Source organism: Jaculus jaculus, chromosome 18 (genome assembly GCF_020740685.1).
Source record: "Jaculus jaculus isolate mJacJac1 chromosome 18, mJacJac1.mat.Y.cur, whole genome shotgun sequence".
NCBI classification, from domain to species: Eukaryota; Metazoa; Chordata; class Mammalia; order Rodentia; family Dipodidae; genus Jaculus; species Jaculus jaculus.
The window spans coordinates 46,255,398-46,276,966 of NC_059119.1; the positions used below are offsets into that span (position 1 = coordinate 46,255,398).

Genomic DNA, 21,569 nt, shown 5'->3' on the forward strand with positions numbered 1-21,569 from the left:
TTCCAGGCACAGTTCTTAAGGTGATGCATAGAGTATCTCATTTAATCCTCACAACTTAATGAGGTAGTACTTATCCATCATCTTTATTTGGTAGGCCAGCAAGTAGAAAGTAATTGCCCAGAGTAACACAGTTATTAAGACAGAGTCAGGACTTAGACCCAGCCCAGAGTAAGCTCAAACCCTGAGCTGTCTGCTGTCTTATCTAGGGAGTGCACGTGGCCTAATGTCTTCTGACAATAGGAGCTGATCTGGGGTCAAAGTCGCCTGATGACTGTCGTGTCGGTTGGTTTGTCCCTTAGAACTCCAGGGAGGCTAGTTAGGTGCTTGGAGGAGCTGTGAAGTAAGGCATTGGGTGTGAAACAAGAGAATTAATTAAAACCTCACACAGAGGGTTAGATTTGGAGGATAACACCTTCCTCATGTGAATGCTGGTCATTGAACATTTGCCCCTTGGGCAAAAGATTGGTGGAATTGGTATAATGTCACATACCTATAACTCCAGTCACTTGGCATTTAGGAGTCTGAGGCAAGAGGATTGCTTGATTCAAGAGTTCAAGGCTAGCCTGGATTACAAATGAGATCGTGTGCATGCGTGCATGTGTGTGTGTGTGTGTGTGTGTGTGTGTGTGTGTATGTGTGTTATACCTGAATGATAGAGTACTTGTCTAGCTTGCAAAGGGCCCTGTATTCAATCTTTAGCACCCTTCCATCCCCTCAATGGAGAAAGAACAACTCAAAAAGATTGATGGGGGCTAGAGGGATGGCTTAGCAGTTAAGACGCTTGCCTGCAAAGACAAAGGGCCCAAGTTCGAGTCCCCAGTGCCCATGTAAACACAAGGTGGAGCATGTTTCTGGAGTTTGTTTGCAGTGTCTGGATGCTATGGCACGCCCATTCTCTCTCCCTCTTTCTATTTCTCTTAAGTAAATATAATTAATTTTTTTAAAAGGTTGATGCTTTTTATTCTCTGGGAAAAATCTCAGCAAGCCTAGAGGAAATATGACCATAACTCACACCAGGGAGGAAACCCCGGGAAGAACCATAGATTGCCATTGAGTTGCCTCATCCCAGTGTATCCCAGCCTCACACTCAGAGTTTCCCACAGGCACATGAGTTGATGGAGACAGACAGACAGAACATGGGAACCCGGTTGAAGACAGAATTCAGTGAACAGAGGGCAATAGGAATACAAATATTTCCAGGTGTGATGGTGCACACTTTTCATCCCAGCTTAGTTGGGAGGCTCACCATGAGTTCAAGGCTAGCCTGGAGCTACAGAGTGAGTTCCAGGTCACCCTGGGCTGAAGTGAGTCCCTGCCTTGAAACAAAAGCAAACAAACAAAAAGCATAAAAATTACCTCCTGATTACCCTTTCTAAAGGAGCAAAAGTGGGCTGGAGGGATGGCTCAGTGGTTAAAGTACTTGCCTGCAAAGCCTAATGACCAAGGTTTGATTCTCCAGTACCCAGGTAAAACCAGATGCACAAAGTGGCGCGTGTGTCTTTAGTTAATTGGCAGTGCCAAGAGGCCCTGGCAGACCTATTCTCTCTGTCTTTCTTTTCTCTCTGTACTTGCAAATGAATTTTTAAAAAAGAACCTACAAGTGATAAAATATGGCAAAAGAAGGGACTGCATCCAGGAAAAAGAAACTGACTGCTTGCTACACAGCAGGTTGAGTGAGAAATCAATCTATACTGAGAAAGCAAGTGGAGAACTCCAGGAGGAGTGTTTCTAAGGAAAATGAGAAAATAAAGCACTTAATAACTCCAGGCAAGACAAAAGGATATACAAGAAAATAAATCACTATGTTACTTGGTTCTAAAAAGTAATTATTTAGTAAACAATTAATGGATGATTTAAAAAGACTATTTTCGGGCTGGAGAGATGGCTTAGCGGTTAAACGCTTGCCTGTGAAGCCTAAGGACCCCGGTTCGAGGCTCCATTCCCCAGGTCCCACGTTAGCCAGATGCACAAGGGGGCGCACGCGTCTGGAATTTGTCTGCAGTGGCTGGAGGCCCTGGCGCGCCCATTCTCTCTCTCTGTCTCTCTCTGCCTCTTTCTCTGTCTGTCGCTCTCAAATAAGGAAATAAAAATAAACCAAAAAAATTAAAAAAAAAAAAGACTATTTTCAGGGCTGGGGAGATGGCTCAGTGGTTAAAGGCACTTGCTTTCAAAGCCTGACAGCCTGGGATCAATTCCCCAACACCCATGTAAAGCTGGATGCATAAACTGATGCATGCGCCTGGAGTTTATTTGCAACAGCAAGTGGCTCTGATGTGCCCATGCTTTCTCTTTCTCCTTTTTTCTTTACTTGTATGTCTGTCTCTCTTGCAAATAAATCAATGAAATAAAATAAAATATTATTTGCAGTAGAGAGCAAGAGGAGTGATGGGTAAAGCAAAAGAACCATAACATTTTAATTCCAAGAAGCAGCCAGTGGATCGTTTCTAAAATACAAACTAGGAAACGACAATAGGAACGTACTACTGAGTTATCAGATAATTTCCTGAAGAACAGCAAAAATATTATGAAGAGTTATTTTAAGGCTGGAAAGATGGCTTAGCGGTTAAGCACTTGCCTGTGAAGCCTGAGGACCCTGGTTTGAGGCTCGATTCCCCAGGACCCATGTTAGCCAGATGCACAAGGAGGCGCATGCATCTGGAGTTCATGTGCAGTGGCTGGAGGCCCTGGCGTGCCCATTCTCTCCCCCACCCATCTCTCTCTCTGCCTCTTTCTCTGTCTGTCGCTCTCAAATAAATAAGTAAAATAAAACAAATCTTTTTTAAAAAGAGTTGCATAGATTCTATAAAGGGACAAGTTTAAAGTATGTTTTCGAGCATGTTGTTGTGGAATGGATTAGCAAAATGTTTCAGTGAGATCCTATATTCATCATTCCTTGCTGTGTGTAATATGCTCTAGAAAAGATAAAAGAAGACCTGGGCGTGGTGGCACAAGCCTTTAATCCCAGCACAGGGGAGGCAGAGGTAGGAGGATCACCATGAGTTCGAGGCCACCCTGAGACTCCATAGTGAATTCCAGGTCAGCCTGGGCTTCAGTGAGACCATACCTAACCTGTGTCCACACCCAATTAATTTTTAAAAATCCTGATTATGTTTATTAACTTAATTCAAAGTCTTAAAAGTTAAGTAAAATTATATAGGTTAGAGTAAAAACACAGAAAAATTTAGAAAAAATGGAAAATGTAGAATATTATGTCTTAAAAAGCTTCTACTTACTCATACAAGTCACGATATTCACTTTTTTGTGAATATTATTATATTATAATATGTTAATTTTGCAATATTAAAAACATATCTGACTGGGTGTGGTGGCGCACGCCTTTAATCCCAGCACTCGGGAGGCAGAGGTAGGAGGATTGCCATGAGTTCAAGGCCACCCTGAGATGACAGAGTTAATTCCAGGTCAGCCTGGACCACAGTGAGACCCTACCTCAAAAAAACAAACAAAAAAACCTATCTGTGATCATGGTACACTACAATTTTATATTCTTTTTTTAAACTTAGATATAGTTTGCTTGTATGTTATTAAAAATCCTCTTAAAATTTATTTTTCCTGGGTGGATTAGTCATTATGTCATAATTTTGTTTTTGTTTTTGTTTTTCGAGGTAGGGTCTCACTCTGGCCCAGGCTAACCTGTAATTCACTATGGAGTCTCAGGGTGGCCTCGAACTCACGGCGATCCTCCTACCTAAAGGCATGCGCCACCACGCCCAGTTTGTGTCATAATTTTTGTGTGTGTGTGTCATAATTTTTAAAAACATTCTCCTGTTGGTGATTCAAATTATTCCCTATATTGGCATATTCATCATTCAAGTGTAAGTTGACCTACAAGAAGATCTGTTAAGGTGAATAAACTTTAACAGGAATAAAACTGTGAAAATAATGAATGGAGTTTGATTTAGACTTTACCTTGAAAACTGAACTAAAAAATATGGACATACAAATTAAGAAAAGGAAGTCAGGTGTGGTGGCGCACGCCTTTAATCCCAGCACTTGGGAGGCTGAGGTAGGAGGATCACTGTGAGTTGGAGGCCACGCTGAGACTACATAGTGAATTCCAAATCAGACCCTGCCTTGAAAAACAAAAACAAAAACAAAAACAAAATCAAGAAAAGGAGTTGTGTTTAGTTAACCTGGGCTAGAGTGGCACTCTACCTTGAAAAATACCAAACAAAAGGAGCTGGAAAGATGGCATGGCACTTAAGGCACTTGCCTACAGAGCCTAACAACCTGAGTTTGATTCCCCAGAACCCATATAAAGCTACATGCACAACGTGGTCCATGCATCTGGAGTCTGTTTGGAGTGGCTGGAGGCCCTGGTGTGTCCATTCTTTCTGTCTCTTTTCTATCTCCTCTGCTTGCAAATACATTTTTAAAAATTAGATAGTGTGTTACCACCTTCCAGTGTGCAAACCCTATGAATGGAGAGAATGTGTTTGTTTATTTGTTTCCATATTTATTTATTTGAGAGAGAGAGGCAGATAGAGAATGGGTGTGCCAGGCCCTTTAGCCACTGCAAACAAACTCCAGACACATGCACCACCTTGTGCATCTGGCTTATGTGGGTCCTAGGGAACTGAACCAAGGTCCTTTGGCTTTGCAGGCAAGCGCCTTAACCACTAAGCTATCTCTCCAGCCCTGTCCAACCTTTTGACATTGCGATATGACATTGTAATCTACAGTGTGTTGAGTGGACTTCATAGCTGTCCTTGGAAGCATATAGCCCATGGACTGCAGTTGGACATATCTGGATCTGTATGTTAACTTTAATTTCCTTTAAACTTTTTAGTATATTTTATTTTAATATTTTATTTATTTATTTTATTTTGACTTTTTGGTTTTTTCCAGATAGGGTCTCACTCTAGCTCAGGCTGACCTGGAATTCATTATGTAATTTTAGGGTGGCCTCAAACGCTCAGCGATCCTCCTTCCTCTGCCTCCCAAGTGCTGGGATTAAAGGCATGCACCACTACACTCGGTTAAAAGTTTTATTGTTATTTATTTATTTAAGAGAGAGAGAGAGAGAAAGAGAATGGGCATGCCAGGGCTTCCAGCCACTGCTAACAAACTCCAGATGCATACACCACCTATGCATCTGTATTATGTGGGTCCTGGGGAATCAAACCTGGGTCCCTTGGCTTGGCAGGCAAGCGTCTTAACTGCTAAACCATCTCTCTAGTCCTTCTAAGTTTTATTAGTTTTTTTATTTGTTTGTTTTGAGGTAGAGTCTCACTCTATGCCAGCTGCCAGGGAATTCAGCTAGCCCTAAACTTGTAGTAATCCTTTTAACTTCAACCTTCCAAGTGCTGGATCCTTGTACCTGGCTTCCTTTTTGGGTTTGACTACAAAACTCTTTTACTTTCTAATTCTTCTGAAATGTGCTTTGTATCTGGTTATACAGTTAAAGTCATGGTGTCATTTGAGCCCTTTGACTCAGGACAAGCTGTCTGTTTGTATATGTGAAACCTGTGATCATCAGAACCTGAGCCCATAGATCTGGTGTGATGTACACTACACATGGACTGCTTCAGATCGAGGCGTGTTATAAGATATGCATACAGGCGCCCATTTCTCCTCCTCTCTTTCTGGGATCTGTGACGAGCTCGTTGAAAGTTGTTAACCAGTTATGTTTTTTTTTTCCTAAATTTTTATTGACATTTTTCCACGATTATAAAAAATATCCCATGGTAATACCCTCTCCCCCCACTTTCCCCTTTAAAACTCCATTCTCCATCATATCCCCTCCCATCTCAATCAGTCTCTCTTTTATTTTGATGTCATCATCTTTTCCTCCTCTTATGAGGGTCTTGTGTAGGTAGTGTCAGGCACTGTGAGGTCATGGATATCCAGACCATTTTGTGTCTAGAGGAGCATGTTGTAAGGAGTCCTTCCCTTCCTTTGGCTCTTACATTCTGCATCAGACCCTGAGCCTTGGAAGTTGTGATCAAGATGTTACTCAGTACTCCAGTCACTTCTTTCTAGCACTATGATACCTTCTGAGTCATCCCAAGGTCACTGCCATCTGAAAAGAGAATATTCTTTACCAAAAGTGAGAGTAGCATTAATATAAGGGTATGAATATTAAGAGAAGTGCTTACTGGGCAGTTTAATGAGCATAGTATATACATTTAGCCAGATATCAGCAGACATTACACCCCTAGGGCTCATGACTACCCCTGTTTTAAGTTTTCAGTATCAGGGATGTATTCCCTCCCATGGAGCGGGCCTCCAGTCCAATTAGAGGGCAGTTGGTTTCCACCATGACAGACGTGCACTATTGCACATCTGTCATTGGCTCATTTGGCCTGGCTGGCCAATTATCAGTTATGTTTTATAATCTCTACAAGCAGGCCATTAGAAATGATTAGTGAGGGCCTGGAGGGATGGCTTAGTGGTAAAGGCACTTTCCTACAAAGCCAAAGGACCCAGGTTCAAATCCCCAGGACCCACTTAAGCCAGATGCACAAGAGGGTGCATGTGTCTGGAGTTCACTTGCAGTGGCTGGAGGCCCTGACATGCCCATTCTCCCCCCCGCCCTTTCACTTTGCCTCTTTCTGTATTGAACATTACTACTTTAGTAAAACTTTTTTTAAAGTGGAATGTCTGAGGGTGTTTGGTTTGGTGTCTGGGATCAAACTCAGGCTCAAATAAACCAGAAAGTGCTCTGCCACTGAGCTGAACTCTGTAATTTGTTTGTTTGTTTATTTGTTTGATTCATTTTATTTATTTATTTATTCTGGTTTTTGAGGCAGTGTTTCACTGTAGCCCCAGAATTCACTCTGTAGTCCCAGACTGCCCTTGAACTCATGACAATACTACTACCTCAGTTTCCACATGCTGGCATTAAGGGCATGTGCCCCCATGCCTGGCCTCTGTGATTTCTGTAGCTCAACATGCTTTTCTGTGAGTTATATCAATGCACATCACACCAGCAGCAAGTAGCAAAAGCACTGGGTTTCTGTGGCGCCCACGTGCCAAGTGGGTATTGTTGGGAAGGGGAGATTTAGAATAGCAAACTCGTTTTCACTCCAATTATTCTAATGGGAATACTAAATAAAGCCACTAGGAGCTCTTGTAAGTATGTATGCCACTGTGCCCAAACTATTGGCTATTTCTTTTCTAATTCTCTGTCTCTATAATTTTCAAAAAATATATTTTAGGGCTGTAGAGCTGGCTTAGCGGTTAAGGCACTTGCCGGCAAAGCCAAAGGACTCAGGTTCAATTCCCCGGGACCCTCGTAGACCAGCTGTACAAGGTGGCACATGCATCTGGAGTTCATTTGCAGGGCTAGAGGCCCTGGTGCGCCCATTCTCTCTCTCTCTCTCTCTCTCTCAAATAAACAAATTGAATAGATTTATAGATAGAATCTTGTTAGTGGAAACAAATCATACAAACAAAGGCAGATAACAGCCAGGTGTGGTCGCACACGCCTTTAATCCCAGCACTCGGGAGGCAGAGGTAGGAGGATCGCCGTGAGTTCAAGACCACGCTGAGACTACAGAGTGAATTCCAGGCCAGCCTGAGCTAGACTGAGACCCTAGCACAGAAAAAAAAGAAAGAAAGAAAGAAAGGAAAAGAAAAGAAGAAAGAATAAAACAGGGATTAGAAAACTAGGAAAGCCTCTAAAGAGATATACATGGTTGTTACATGTTGTCTGTTTTGATCATGTTTGGTAGAAAAAAGCCCTCAAGGTGAATGTCAGACGTACATCATACATCATTGCATACGTCATGTAGAAAAGAATGCTGAATCATTCCAGAAATCATTTGCATTCAAGGAATTAGTTCAATTAAAAACTAAGCTGACAGTTTGAGATTTCATGGGGAGTAGAAAATAATGAATAAATAGAGCCAAATTGAGTAAAGCGGAAAATTGATTTCTGCTTGAATGCAATCTAGAATTCAAGATGATTAAGGCAGATCCCCATCTCAGGCTTCTCAAATGAGTTTCACTTGCAGGAATAAATTTTTGAAAATATAGCATGTTAAATAGAGTTACAGATATATTTGGATTTTTTTTGTGTGGGTGGGGGGCGGGGTTTGAGGTAGGGTCTCACTCTGGCCCAGGCTGCCCTGGAATTCACTATGTAGTCTCAGGGTGGCCTCGAACTAGTCTTTGCTCAAGCTGCTTCCTGTCAGGTATTTGGTCACAGCCATGAGTAAAGTAACTAAGATGGAGACAGGTGAGGTTCTTGCTGGAATGGACTCTGCAGTCCTTAGGTGGCTCAGAGCCTCACATGGTGACAATATCCCAAGCTAAGGCGTCTCCCATCGGATTAGGACTCCATGCTTGTAGCAGACAGCTTCAGGTTCACTGAGATGAACTTCCAGACCAGGCGCAGTTATGGAGGAAGGGATTTATTGAAGCTTACAGATCCAGGGGATGTTCCATGCCTTCACAGGTCCAAGCAGAGAGAGAGAGAAACACAAGCCAAGAGCCACACAGCACAGCACACTTCAGGAATGCCAGGAGGAACTTGGCACTTTTCATACCTTTTGATTGGAATTTCAAACCCACCAGCACACCTTAAGACGCACCCAGTGACACCTCCTCCAGCCAGGTGGTGGCAGATCCAAACTACAAACTAATAAAACACTGAATATATTGGGGGCCATCTATTCAAACTAACATAATGCTCATGGCTTCATTTAAACTTCAGTCATCTCAGGGGCTGGGGAGATGGCTCCGTGGTTAAGACACCTGCCTGCAAAGCCTAATGACCGGGGTTTGATTCTTCAAGACCCACATAAAGCCAGATGTACAAAATGGCACACATATCTGGAGTTTGTTTGTAGTGGGTAGAGGCCCTGATGTGTACATTCTCTCTCTCTCTACTTACAAATATAAATAAAAAAAAATATTTTTAAATCTTAAGGGATGGAGAGATGCTTAGTAGTTAAGGTCCTTGCCTATGAAGCCTAAGGAGCCAGGTTCGATTACCCAGGTCCCACATAAACCAGATGCACAGGTGGCACATGCATCTGGAGTTTGTTTTCAGTGGCTAGGGACCCTAGTGCACCCATTCTCTCTGTATCAGACTCTCTCTCTCTAATAAATGAATAAATAAAACAAAAAAAAATTTGAGCTGAATTTGGTGTTGGACGCCTTTAATCCAAGCACTCGGGAGGCAGAGGTAGGAGGGTTGCTGTGAGTTTGAGGCCACCCTGAGACTACATAGTGAATTCCAGATCAGCCTGGGCTAGAGTGAGGCCCTACCTCAAAAAAAAAAAAAAAAAATTAATCATCTCCCAAACGTCCCAGTCCAAACATGATAGATTAAGCTTCAACCATTTTCATTCCTCACAGCGGTGATAAAAATCTCAGCATGAGCTTTAAAGGGGACATTCAAATATGGCATTTATTAGTTCATGAAGCCAGAACAGTACTTGCTCATCCTCCTGCAACCTTTTGGCTGTTATCCCTCCACGAATGAACACAGGGACCGGGAGCCCCACATCCACACCCTGCCTGCTCAGAGTGTGAAGAGACAGGCCTCTCAGACTGGCCATGTTAGGGTCATATATCCATCCCTGGGCCTATGACCGTGATAAAAGAAATCAGTGGGTTCTCAGGCTGGATTATGTCAGTTGTCCATGTCTATGTAGGTGGAAGGAATGGGCTCCAACTCACCCAAGCCAAGGAAATAGGCATAGGGTAAGGAAAGGGTAAGAGAAAAGCAAAAGAGAGCACCAGACTTGATATCTACAGACAGACTCTTCATTGAGAGAACCAGCAAAGGGCAGCAGCCCTCCCATGGGATGAAGGCTGAAGCACTGGGCCAGGCTGGGGTGCAAGTTTACAAGAAGGACCCTAAGAAAAACAGGCTGGACCAGGTGCAGTTGATAAGAAAATTGTAGCTGTGAGTGTCCTTGTTGAGAATGAGCTTCTTCAGCCAGGAATGTCTGAGGGAGGACACTCAGATGGTCTCTGGTCCTTCAAGGCCATCTAGGCTAAGGGGAGTGCATCAATCAGGGAAGGGTGCCAAACTTAATGAGGCCGAATGCCTCTTTGCCTTCTTTATGGTCCGCGAACATTAAGGATAGTTATTAACTCTTTAGTTCCCTTTCGTTTTCAGGGAAGGCTACTAACCCTTCACATAGTTATCTGAACAGGGCGGGGATGCTGAAAGGTCAAATCAGAACCTCGTTATCCCACTGAAACAAGAACTTATTTTGGGGGTTATATTAGTTACCTTCTCGTTGCTGGGACAAAATACCCGACAGGAAGCAACTCACATTCACACAGTGACAGCCCTCACGGAAAGCCAGACGCACAAAGTGGCACATGCATCTAGAGTTCTTTTGGAGGTGGTAACAGGCCCTAGCGTGCCCAGTCTCTCTCTCTCTCTCTCCTTGCAAATAAATAAATTAATTCAAAAAATGTTTTAAAAAAGGGAATGTTTGAAGCCGGGCGTGGTGGCGCACGCCTTTAATCCCAGCACTCGGGAGGCAGAGGTAGGAGGATCGCCGTGAGTTCGAGGCCACCCTGAGACTCCATAGTGAATTCCAGGTCAGCCTGGGCTAGAGTGAGAGACTACCTCGAAAAACCAAAAAAAAAAAAAAAAAAAAAAAAAAAAGGAAATGTTTGGTCCCTGATAGGTTTCCTTCTACCTCACCCCAGCATGGATGTCTCCTCCTCTGAACCAGTATTTATAGGATCCCAGTTTTTCCCAAGTTGGATCATTTCTGCTACAGAGCCCCGTAGCTTTCCTTTGTACCTTCTTTTATGCAGGACTCTATCCTCCTTGTTGAGCAATTGGTTTTCTTTTTGAGGCACTGTAGCTTTTGTTGTTGTTTTGGTAGCGTATCCACTTCAATAGTATAATACACCCAAACCTTGTTACCCATGAGGATTAGCTTCAGTTCTCAGGAGACTCCCAGATATGAATCTAGATCTTTCATATAAAAACAGCACAGCAGGGCTGGAGAGATGGCTTAGTGGCTAAGTGCTTGCCTGTGAAGCCTAAGGACCCCGGTTCAAGGCTCAATTCCCCAGGACCCTCATAAGCCAGATGTGCAAGGGGGCGCACGCATCTGGAGTTCATTTGCAGTGGCTGGAGGCCCTGGCACACCCATTCTCTCTCTCTCTCTCTCTCTCTCTGCCTCTTTCTCTGTCTGTCAGTTGCTCTCAAATAAATAAATAAAAATGTTTAAAATGTTAAAAACAAAACCAAAAACAGCACAGTAGCCAGGCGTCATGGCACGCACCTTTAATCCCAGCACTGGAGAGGCAGAGGTAGGAGGATTGCCATAAATTTGAGGCCACCCTGAGACTATATGGTGAAGGGGTCCTGAGGAGTTGTATGCCTTTTATTTGCAACTCTTGCCTTATTGCTATATTGAATAACAGTGGAGAAAGTGGACATCCTTGTCTTGTTGCTGATTTTACTGGAAATGCTTCAAGTTTTTCCCCATTTAGTATAATGTTGACTGTAAATTTGTCCTATATAGCATTTATTTTATTGAGATATGTTTGTTATAGTTCCAGGTTTTTTTTTTCAGGACTTCATCATGAAGAAATATTGGTTTTTGTCAAATGTCTTTTCTGCAATTATTGAGATGATCATGTGATTTTTGTTCTTGAATCCATTTAAATAGTGAATTATATTTTTACATTTATTGACCTGTACATGTTGAACCATCCCTGTATCTCTGGAATAAAACCTACTTCATCAAGGTGAATAGTGTTTTGATGCATTCCTGTGTCCTGTTTACAAGCATTTTGTTGAGAATTTTTCCATCTATGTTCATGAAGAAGATTGGTCTCAATTTTCCTTTCTTGTCTTTATAAGGTTTTAGTATCAGGGTAATAATGGCTTCATAAAAGAATTTTGTATCATTCTTTCCTTTTTTTCCATTTTATGAAATAGTTTGAGAAGCATTGGTGCTAGCTCCTTTTCAGAGGTCTGGTAAAATTCACCACATCTGGGCCTAGACTTTTTTTAGTCGGGATCCTTTTTTTATAACTGCTTTGATCTCATTACTTGTTATATATAGGTCTGCTTAAGTGGTTTATCTCCTCTTGGTTTAATTTTGGTAGGTCATATATAGCTAAGAAATTCTTCTATTTTATATTTCCCAATTTCATGGAGTATCTGTTTTTAAGATATATCCTTACAATTTTCTGAATTTTGTTGGAATGGTTATGAACCTTTTTAAAAACTTATCTATTTATTTATTTGAGAGAGAGAAAGAGGCAGATATATATATAGATAGATAGATGATAGAGAAAGAGATAGAGAGAGAGAGAGAGAGGAGAGAGAGAGAATGGGTGCACCAGGGCTTCTGGCCACTGCAAACAAACTCCAAACATGTGTGTCACCTTGTGCATCTGGCTTTAGGTACTGGGGAATCGAACATGGGTCCTTAGGCTTTGTGGGCAAGTGCCTTAACTGCTAAGCCATGTCTCCAGCACCAACCCCACCCCCAAACCTTTTTATTGTTACTACTGCTTTATTTTTTGAGACAATGTCTCATTATATAACCTAGGCTATTCCTGAATTCACGCCCTTCTTCAGCCTCCCAAATGTTTGGAGTACAGGGATGTACTTATGCACCTATTTTTAAAAATATATATTTATTTATTTGCAAGCAGAGAAAGACATAGAGAGAGGGATGGAGGAAGAGAATGGACACACCAGGGCCTCCAGACACTGCAAATGAATTTCAGATGCACGTACCACTTTGTACATCTGGCCTTATGTGGGTACTGGGGAATCAAACTTAGGTGCTCTGCCAAAAGGAATCTTTTCTGTTTTTGTTTTTTTTTTTATCCTACCCTACCCTTGAGACAGTGGGCATAAACCCACTTGAAAATGGGAGAGGGAATAAAGGTAATTTACTAGAAAAAGCTTGGCATCATGTCAGCATCCCCGCTTATGACTCACTACTCCCTGTGTGCCACGTTCCCACAGCGTAAGGTCTTGCTCTAGCCTAGGCTGACCTGGAACTCACTATGTAGCCCTCAGGGTGGCCTCGAACTCAAAGCAATCCTCCTACCTCTGCTTCCACAGTGCTGGGATTAAAGGAATGCGCTGGGCTGGAGGGGATGTCTTAGCCGTTAAGGCGTTTGCCTACAAAGCCAAAGGACCTGGGTTTGATTCCCCAAGACCCACGTGAGCCAGATGCACCAGGTGGTGCATACGCATCTGGAGTTCGTTTGCAGTGGCTGGAGGCCCTGGTGCACCCATTCTCTCTGTCTCCCCCTCCCTCCCTCTTTCTCTCTCTCAAATAAATAAACAAATAAATAAACTTTAAAAAAAAAAGCCATGCACTATTATGCCCAGCAAGTGCATTTTTAAGCCATTTCAGGTCTTGCCAACCTGCTGCAGAAAGGTTGATCACAAACACAGACTCCTGCCAACACCACGGAGTGCCCACGCTTGTTACATGTGGGTTCTCTCCCTCCTTGTTGAGCTCTCTTCCTTTCTTCCCTTCCTCCCTTTTCCCCTCCCTTTCTTCCTCCCTCCCTCCATCCTTCCCTCCCTCCCTTCTTCCTTTCTCCCTTTCTCCTTTCTTCCTTCCTCTCTCCCCCCTCTTTCTCTTTCTCTTTCTCTTTCTCTTTCTCTTTCTCTTTCTCTTTCTCTTTCTCTTTCTCTTTCTCTTTCTCTTTCTCTTTCTCTTTCTCTTTCTCTTTCTCTTTCTCTTTCTCTTTCTCTTTTCCTTCCTTCCTTCCTTCCTTCCTTCCTTCCTTCCTTCCTTCCTTCCTTCCTTCCTTCCTTCCTCTCTCTCTTTCTTTCATGCTCACATGCTAGGCAAGTGCTTTTCAACTGAACTACGCTACCAACCCTTTTCTTTCTTTCTTTCTTTCCTTCTTTCCTTCTTTCCTTCTTTCCTTCTTTCTTTCCTTCCTTCTTTCTTTCCTTCTTTCCTTCTTTCCTTCCTTCCTTCCTCCCTCCCTCCCTCCCTCCCTCCCTCCCTCCCTCCCTCCCTCCCTCCCTCTCTCTCTCTCTCTCTCTTTCTTTCTTTCTTTCTTTCTTTCTTTCTTTCTTTCTTTCTTTCTTTCTTTCTTTCTTTCCCTTTTTGTTCTAGATCCCGTCCTCAGAACAAAGCATCTCCTTGTTTTGATTAGAAGCTATTTGGTTGGGAATGATGTGAAAGCCCAGTTTTCTCATTGAACATTTGTATTTCCTGCCGGTGAACTGTAATTTTCCCACTGGCTCTTTGTTATTATTTTAAATTGTGTTTACCTGGTTTGTTTAGCGGACGGCATCGTCAATTGCTGTCACGACCTCCTCAGATGTCACAGCCACGTGAAAGGATAAACGTGTTTTAGTAAGCTAATAGTTCAGTTCAATTCACAGTAAGTGCCACGTGGGAAGGGAGCCTGCAGACACTGGGGGCCCAGCAAGACCAGGTCACTCAGTGTCCCTCTGTCCGCATGTTAGGCAACTCAAGCAGGTGGCACACGTGTTGTTCTTGTTCCCTAAATTTCCAGGTCATGCCTTAAAGTCTTTATTTATTTATTTATTATTTTTATTTATTTATTTTGGGGGTACAGTCTTGCTCTAGCCCAGGCTGACCTGGAATAATTCACTATGCAGCCTCAGGCCGGCTTCGAACTCGCGACGATCCTCCTACTTCTGCCTCCCACATGCTGGGATTAAAGGCGTGCGCCACCGCGCCCAGCTTAAAAGGTGTTTCAAGTTCAGACCTTGGGACTTTTCTGCCCTCTCACGCTGATTCATGTGCACATTTGTAGGAGTCAAATAAAGCCTTAAGAATATGCCAACCCCGAGTAATAATGACATATCTCTTTTTTTCTGTTTGTGTATTTTTATTTTTTAAATACCCTACAGCATGAAGGCCCCGGACCAGGTCAGTATAACTTGAAAACGCCGCCACCAAACCCCATTACTTCTTGTTTCCGATCCAGGGTCCCCAGATTCTTGCCGAACAGTTCAGTAAGTATCCCCAAGGGCAGACTTCTGCAGAGCAGTAGGTCTTGCCATTCCATTGGTGTGGGTGGGGACCCCGTGGAACCTCCAGTTAAGGGGTGTCTTGACAGCTCCCACCTCTGGAAGCCTTCAGCCAGCTCTAAGTTAGGGCGACTCTGCCCCGAGATTGGCCCAATCAAACAGCCATTAAACAGCGAGGCCAGCCAGGGTGGCCTGCTTGAGGGGACACCTTTAATGGTTTGAAATTGACCATGAGCAGTGTGCAGGGGCCACCACAGGCCACCCAGAACTGCCACTCTTGGTGTGTGTGTGTGTGTGTGTGTGTCTTCTAAGAGTTCAAGGAATCAAAAGTTCAAGCAGAATCATTGTTATTAAAGCAAACAGTACCATTAAGGGTGCGAGCAATCACTTCACTATCCCCCTCCCTCGCCCCGCAGGACTCAGGGAGGCAGGAAGAGCTTCCCGCCCACATATGCAATCAAGTCTACAGAGAGCTTTCAATTCATTCAAATGAGCTTATAATAGAAGAGTAGATTCTGGAGGCATGGAGGGCCTCAAAGGCCCCCAAAGACCAACGAATATTACGCAAGCACGGCATGGAGTTTACCAACAGTGTCTTGTAAAAATCCTTGGGAGAGGTGGAGCTCACTCAGCAGTAAGGCACTTGTCTCCCAAGCATGAGGACCTGGGCTCAAGCTCTAGAACCCATATTAAAACACAAACGAGGGCTGGAGAGATGGCTTAGCGGTTAAGCGCTTGCCTGTGAAGCCTAAGAACCCCGGTTCGAGGCTCGATTCCCCACGTTAGCCAGATGCACAAGGGGGCGCACGCGTCTGGAGTTCGTTTGCAGTGGCTGGAGGCCCTGGCGTGCCCATTGTCTCTCTCTATCTGCCTCTTTCTCTCTCTGTCTGTCGCTCTCAAATAAATAAAAATATTAAAAAAAAAAAACATGGGCTGGAGGGATGGCTTAGCGGTTAAGGTGCTTGCCTGCAAAGCCAAAGGACCCAGGTTCGACTCAGGGGTTTAGAAATTTGTTTGCAGTGGCTGGAGGCCCTGGCACACCCATTCTCTCTCTCTCATGTAAATAAATAAATTTAAAAACAAACGAACAAACAAAAAACACCCCAGGAAAATGCATATACTAGGATGCAGAGGCAGGAGGATCTCTGGTGACGCACACCTTTAATCCCAGGCAGAGGTAGGAGGATCGCCATGAGTTCCAGGCCAGCCTGAGACTACATAGTGAATTCCAGGTCAGCCTGAGCTACAATGAGAGCCTACTTTGAAAAACCAAAAAAAAAAAAAAAATCATTTATTTGCACATTGCTGTGAGTGTGTACACACCAGGGTCTCTTGCTAAACACTTGTGTCACCTTTTTGTTGTTGTTGTTTTGTTTTTTTGAGGCAGGGTCTCACTGTAGCCCAGGCTGTCCTGGAATTCACTATGTAGTCTAACTCTTGGCAATCCTCCTGCCTCTGCCTCCCGAGTGCTGGGGAATTGAACCTGGGTCCTTTGGCTTTGCAGGCAAATGCCTTAACCGCTAAGCCATCCCTCCAGCCCTAGATGGGTATTTTTGTTTGTTTGTTTGTTTTGTTTTTTTGAGGTAGGGTCTCACTCTATCCCAGGCTGACCTGGAATTAACTGTGTAGTCTGAGGGTGGCCTCGAACTCATGGTGATCCTCCTACCTCTGCCTACCAAGTGTTGGGATTAAAGGCGTGTGCCACCCCGCCCGGCTTAGATGGGTATTCTTGCGGGCACAGTTCCTTGAATCTCTGCTCTGTGGGCTGGTTTCCAGCAACGCACACGCACATTACATCCTCGTTAACAGCACTAATAAAGGCTCCTGCTTCCTTTGACGTGTGGTCGGGAGTTGATTAGATTTGCAGCCCGCTCCTTTGCTTTTGGCCAAGTCAACATCCTGCCTCTAAAGCGGCTTCTGCAGGCAGCTGGCCACAAGCAGGGTGATGCCGTTTCCACCCACTGTCTCCTGGAGACCCAGCAAATGGCCAGGAGGGGTGGGCATGCAGCTGTGGGAACAGCGAATGGCAGTGGTGAAGGACTGTCGGTGGCCAGGCAGGGTGCCGCCTGTTCCAGAGGGGATGGACGTCACCCCTTCCCACGAGACAGGCATTCTGCCCGTTTTGATGGCCTGGCGTCATCCTTGATGGCTGTGACTAGAACTCAAACCAGGCCTGCTGGATTCTGAAACCTTTGTGGTCATCATTATCATCATCATCTTCCCCCCACCCAGCCCCCTCCCCGAGGTAGGGTCTCACTCTAGCCCAGACTGACCCGGAATTCACTATGTAGCTTCAGGGTGGCCTCGAACTCTCAGCGATCCTCCTAACTCTGCCTCCGAGTGCTGGGATTAAAGGTGTGTGCCACCATGCCCGGGCTCCTCATCTTCTTTAAAAAAATTTTTTTTTAATTATTTGCATATGTGTGTTGGGGGGGGCTACCTTTTCTTTCCACAATAAGTGAATGCCTCATCAAGCTTTATGTAGGTGGCTTGGGAATTGAACCCCAGCTGGCAGGCTTTGTTAGCAAGTGCATTTAACAGCTGAGCCAAGACCCTGGGCCCCTCCTTTTCTTTCTTTCTTTTATCTTTTTTTAAAATATTTTTTTGTTCATTTTTTATTTATTTATTTGAGAGTGACAGACACAGAGAGAAAGACAGGTAGAGGGAGAGAGAGAGAATGGGCGCGCCAGGGCTTCCAGCCACTGCAAACGAACTCCAGACGCGTGCGCCCCCTTGTGCATCTGGCTAACGTGGGACCTGGGGAACCGAGCCTCGAACCGGGGTCCTTAGGCTTCACAGGCAAGCGCTTAACCGCTAAGCCATCTCTCCAGCCCTCTTTTATCTTTTTTATTTTTTAATTTTTAAAAATTTATTTATTTTTTCAAGGCAGGGTTTCACTCTAGCTCAAGCTGACCATGCCCGGCTCAGCCCCTAAATTTTTGACAAACTATTTTGTTCAAGAATTTCAACCAAGTGAAAACATGATGTTTAAAAGTGAGACCTTATGAGCCGGGCGTGGTGGCACACACCTTGAATCCCAGCACTCGGGAGGCAAGGGGTAGGAGGATCGCCGTGAGTTCGAGGCCACCCTGAGACTCCATAGTGAATTCCAGGTCTGCCTGGGCTAGAGTGAGACCCTACCTTTAAAAAAAAACAAAAACAAAAACGAGAGTTGAGTGGATTTCTTGAGAATAATTCTGTCCCTGGGGTCTTACAGATAGGGCCAGGAAACACTTCACTCCATCACACTGAGTCAGTGACGGCAACATGGGTAGCGGTTGGGGCTTTTGGTTTAGACCTCCTCTTGTAGCGGTCAGTCTGTCCAGGGTCAGTTATCCAGGAGGCAGATGGCAGCTGCTGTGACAGGAGCTGCTGGACCTAGCACGAATGGGAGAAAGCATGCCTCGGGGTATCAGTGGGGAGTCACCCTGCCTCTGCCCTCAGATGCCCATTGCTACTGAACGGTCCCACCCATGTGTCACCTTGAAGTGACCCCAATAGGGAGCTGCCTCAGTTCTCAGGAATGAGCCACACTCAGCCAGCAGCAGCCCCAACCAAGGACTTTAGCTTTGTCACCGGCTCATCGAACCCCACTTTGTTTTGTGTTGCAGAAAACACCCGGCCCAGGAGCCTATACATCCGCAAGGCAGTTCCCTAAGCAGTCCCCAACCATAGCCAGAATGGGCCGAGAACACAGCCTGTTCTTCAACAACACGATTGGCTTTTAAAATAAAGCCACAAAAAAAAACCCCAAAAAACTAAATAAAAAATAAAGCAATCTTGGCACCAAGACACCTTTAGTTTTAGCGAGGATTTGTGTTTAGAAAACGACTTTGTCCGCTCCTTGTAGATGTTGGCCACAAAACAAGATTGTTCCCTGGAGTGACCAACCTGCCTGTTTATCCGGAGCGGTCCAGGCAGCGTTCTGGTCTCTTCTAATTCCCCAGGAGCACATCCATCCAAGAGACTGGGCTATGCCTGTGGCAATGCGGATGACAAACGCGTCCCGGCCTTGTACTCATGGACCCTCCAGCTCCCGTGAATCCGTGTTGGAAGACCTTCAGGTGCCCTTGAAGACTTCCAGGGCTCATCCATTTCAAGCCACACGTGGAGCCCGGCAGGATCCCCCAAAACGTGGCACTTTCCCCCCCTTTTTCAACTCCCTGCAAAGAACAACACGGATCCATTCTATTCGTGAACCTGTGTGCCAGAGGTGACGTAGGGCCGTGTGATGGTGGTCCCTGGAGAACAAACGGGAGCCAAAACAATCCCAATTGCCTAGTTACATTGCAACACTGGCCGTTGTTCACATGTTTGCAGTAAACAAACCTGTTGCACTGATCCTCCTAGGAAAGTACGGCAGCTGTGTCCAATGCATAGTGTTTGACAACAGTCAACTACGTCACTGGCTTATGTCCTCATTGAGGTATGCTTCTCCCCGTCCATATACCAGTGACTATCCTGCGTGCGTACAGGTGAGAGAATTTGAACATAGGGCCTCATGCATGATCAGCGTGTGCTCTGCCATTGAGCTACACTCTGGCCTATCTATTTTTTTTTGTGGGAAGAAAGGGGTTATTTTGGCTTACACACTTGAGGGGAAGCTCCATGATGGCAGGGGAAATGATGGCATGAGCAGAGGGTGGACGTCACCTCCTGGCTAACATCAGATGGATTAACAGCAACAGGAGAGTGTGCCAAACACTGGCATGAGGAAGCTGGCTATAATACCCATAAGCCCACCCCCAACAATACACTGCCTCCAGGAGGTATTAATTTCCAAATTGCCATCAGCTGGGAACCTAACATTCCGACCACCTAAGTTTATGGGGAACACCTGTATCAAACCCCCACCGTCCTTGAGACAGAGTTTCTCACTAAATCTGGATTTCAGCTAATTTTTTTTGGTGGGGGGTGTTGAGGGTTACTTGGTTTTTTTGGTTAGAGTGGCAGACCAGAGAGTCCCAGTGATCTTCTTATCTCTGCCCCACTCAGAACTGGGGTGACAAGATGTGAGGTCATGCCCAGCATTTTTAAAAATATTTTATTCGGGCTGGAGAGATGGCTTAGTGGTTAAGCGCTTGCCTGTGAAGCCTAAGGACCCCGGTTCGAGGCTCGGTTCCCCAGGTCCCACATTAGCCAGATGCACAAGGGGGCGCACGCGTCTGGAGTTCGTCTGCAGAGGCTGGAAGCCCTGGTGCGCCCATTCTCTCTCTCTCTCCCTCTATCTGTCTTTCTCTCTGTGTCTGTCGCTCTCAAATAAATAAAAATAAACAAAAAAATTTAAAAATTAAAAAAAAATGTTATTCACTTTTATTTATTTATTTGAGAGCGACAGACACACAGAGAGAAAGAGGCAAATAGAGAGAGAGATAGAATGGGCACACCAGGGCCTCTACCCACTGCAAGCAAACTCCAGACACATGCGCCTCCTTGTGCATCTATTGTTAGTGTAGAGCACATACCTCTTATAAAAAGCAAGGGCACTGCCGGGCGTGGTGGCGCATGCCTTTAATCCCAGTACTCGGGAGGCAGAGGTAGGAGAATTGCCGTGAGTTCAAAGCCACCCTGAGACTACAGAGTTAATTCCAGGTCAGAGTGAGACACTACCTCGAAAAACCAAAAAAAAAAAAAAAAAAAAAAAAAAAGCAAGGCCACTGTCAAACAGCATATGTTGTTCTACCAACAGCTGCCTCATGTATCTCGCATCTGCTGTCTCTCTTTCTCTCTCTCTCTCTCTTTTTTTTCAACTTTTTATTAACAACTTCCATGATTATAAAAAAACAATCCCATGGTAATACCCTCCTCCACCCACTTTCCCCTTTGAAACTCCATTCTCCATCAGATCCCCTCCCCTTCTCAACAGTCTCTTAATTTTGATGTCATGATCTTTTCCTCCTCTTATGAGGGTCTTGTGTAGGTAGTGTCAGGCACTGTGAGGTCGTGGATATCCAGGCCACGCTGTCTCTTGATTGCACCATTTTCTCTTCTGCTGGATTTAATCTCATATTGTTTTACTTACCATGACTTTAGGAGCATAAACTATACCTATATATATGTCATATCATATAACAGACACATCTAGGTTTCTTTTTTTTTTTTGGCTTTTTAAGGTAAGGTCTCGCTCTAGCTCAGGCTGAGCTGGAATTCACTATGTAGTCTCAGGGTGGCCTTGAACTCTGGGCAATCCTCCTACCTCTGCCTCCTGAGTGCTGGGATTAAAGACATGCACCACCATGCCCAGCAAAAATATTTTATTTATTTATTCATTTCATTATTTGAGAGAGAGGCAAAGTGAAAGACAGAGAGAGAGAGAGAGACAGAGAGAATGGGTGCACCAGGGTCTCTCTCTAGCCATTGCAAACAAGTTCCAGACACATGCGCCACCTTATGCATCTGGCTTACGTAGGACCGGGAGTACCTATCAAACCTTAGGCTTTGCAGGCAAGTGCCTTAGCCACTAAGCCATGTCTCCAGCCCTTAGGTTAGGGTTTGCACACAAAAGCAATATCAACTAATAATGAACACATCCTCACTGTGCCCACGGCTACCTTTCTGATTTCAAGTCAGTGGAAAGCTTCTGAGTATATGTGCACGGTGTCATGCTGGGTTGAAGCAGCTTGGAAGTAGAATT

General features: G+C 44.6%; 1 protein-coding gene across 1 annotated transcript in view; it reads left to right on the forward strand.

Moving 5' to 3' along the window:
* Nucleotides 1-18,663, forward strand: part of Stpg4 (sperm-tail PG-rich repeat containing 4) — a 61,291-nt gene extending 42,628 nt beyond the window's left edge. Inside the window, exons 6-7 of the mRNA XM_004660201.3 lie at nucleotides 14,816-14,920; nucleotides 18,547-18,663. Coding sequence (XP_004660258.2) covers nucleotides 14,816-14,920; nucleotides 18,547-18,663 — 222 coding nt within the window. The remainder of the gene's footprint in view (nucleotides 1-14,815; nucleotides 14,921-18,546) is intronic.
* Nucleotides 18,664-21,569: the final 2,906 nt, after the last annotated feature.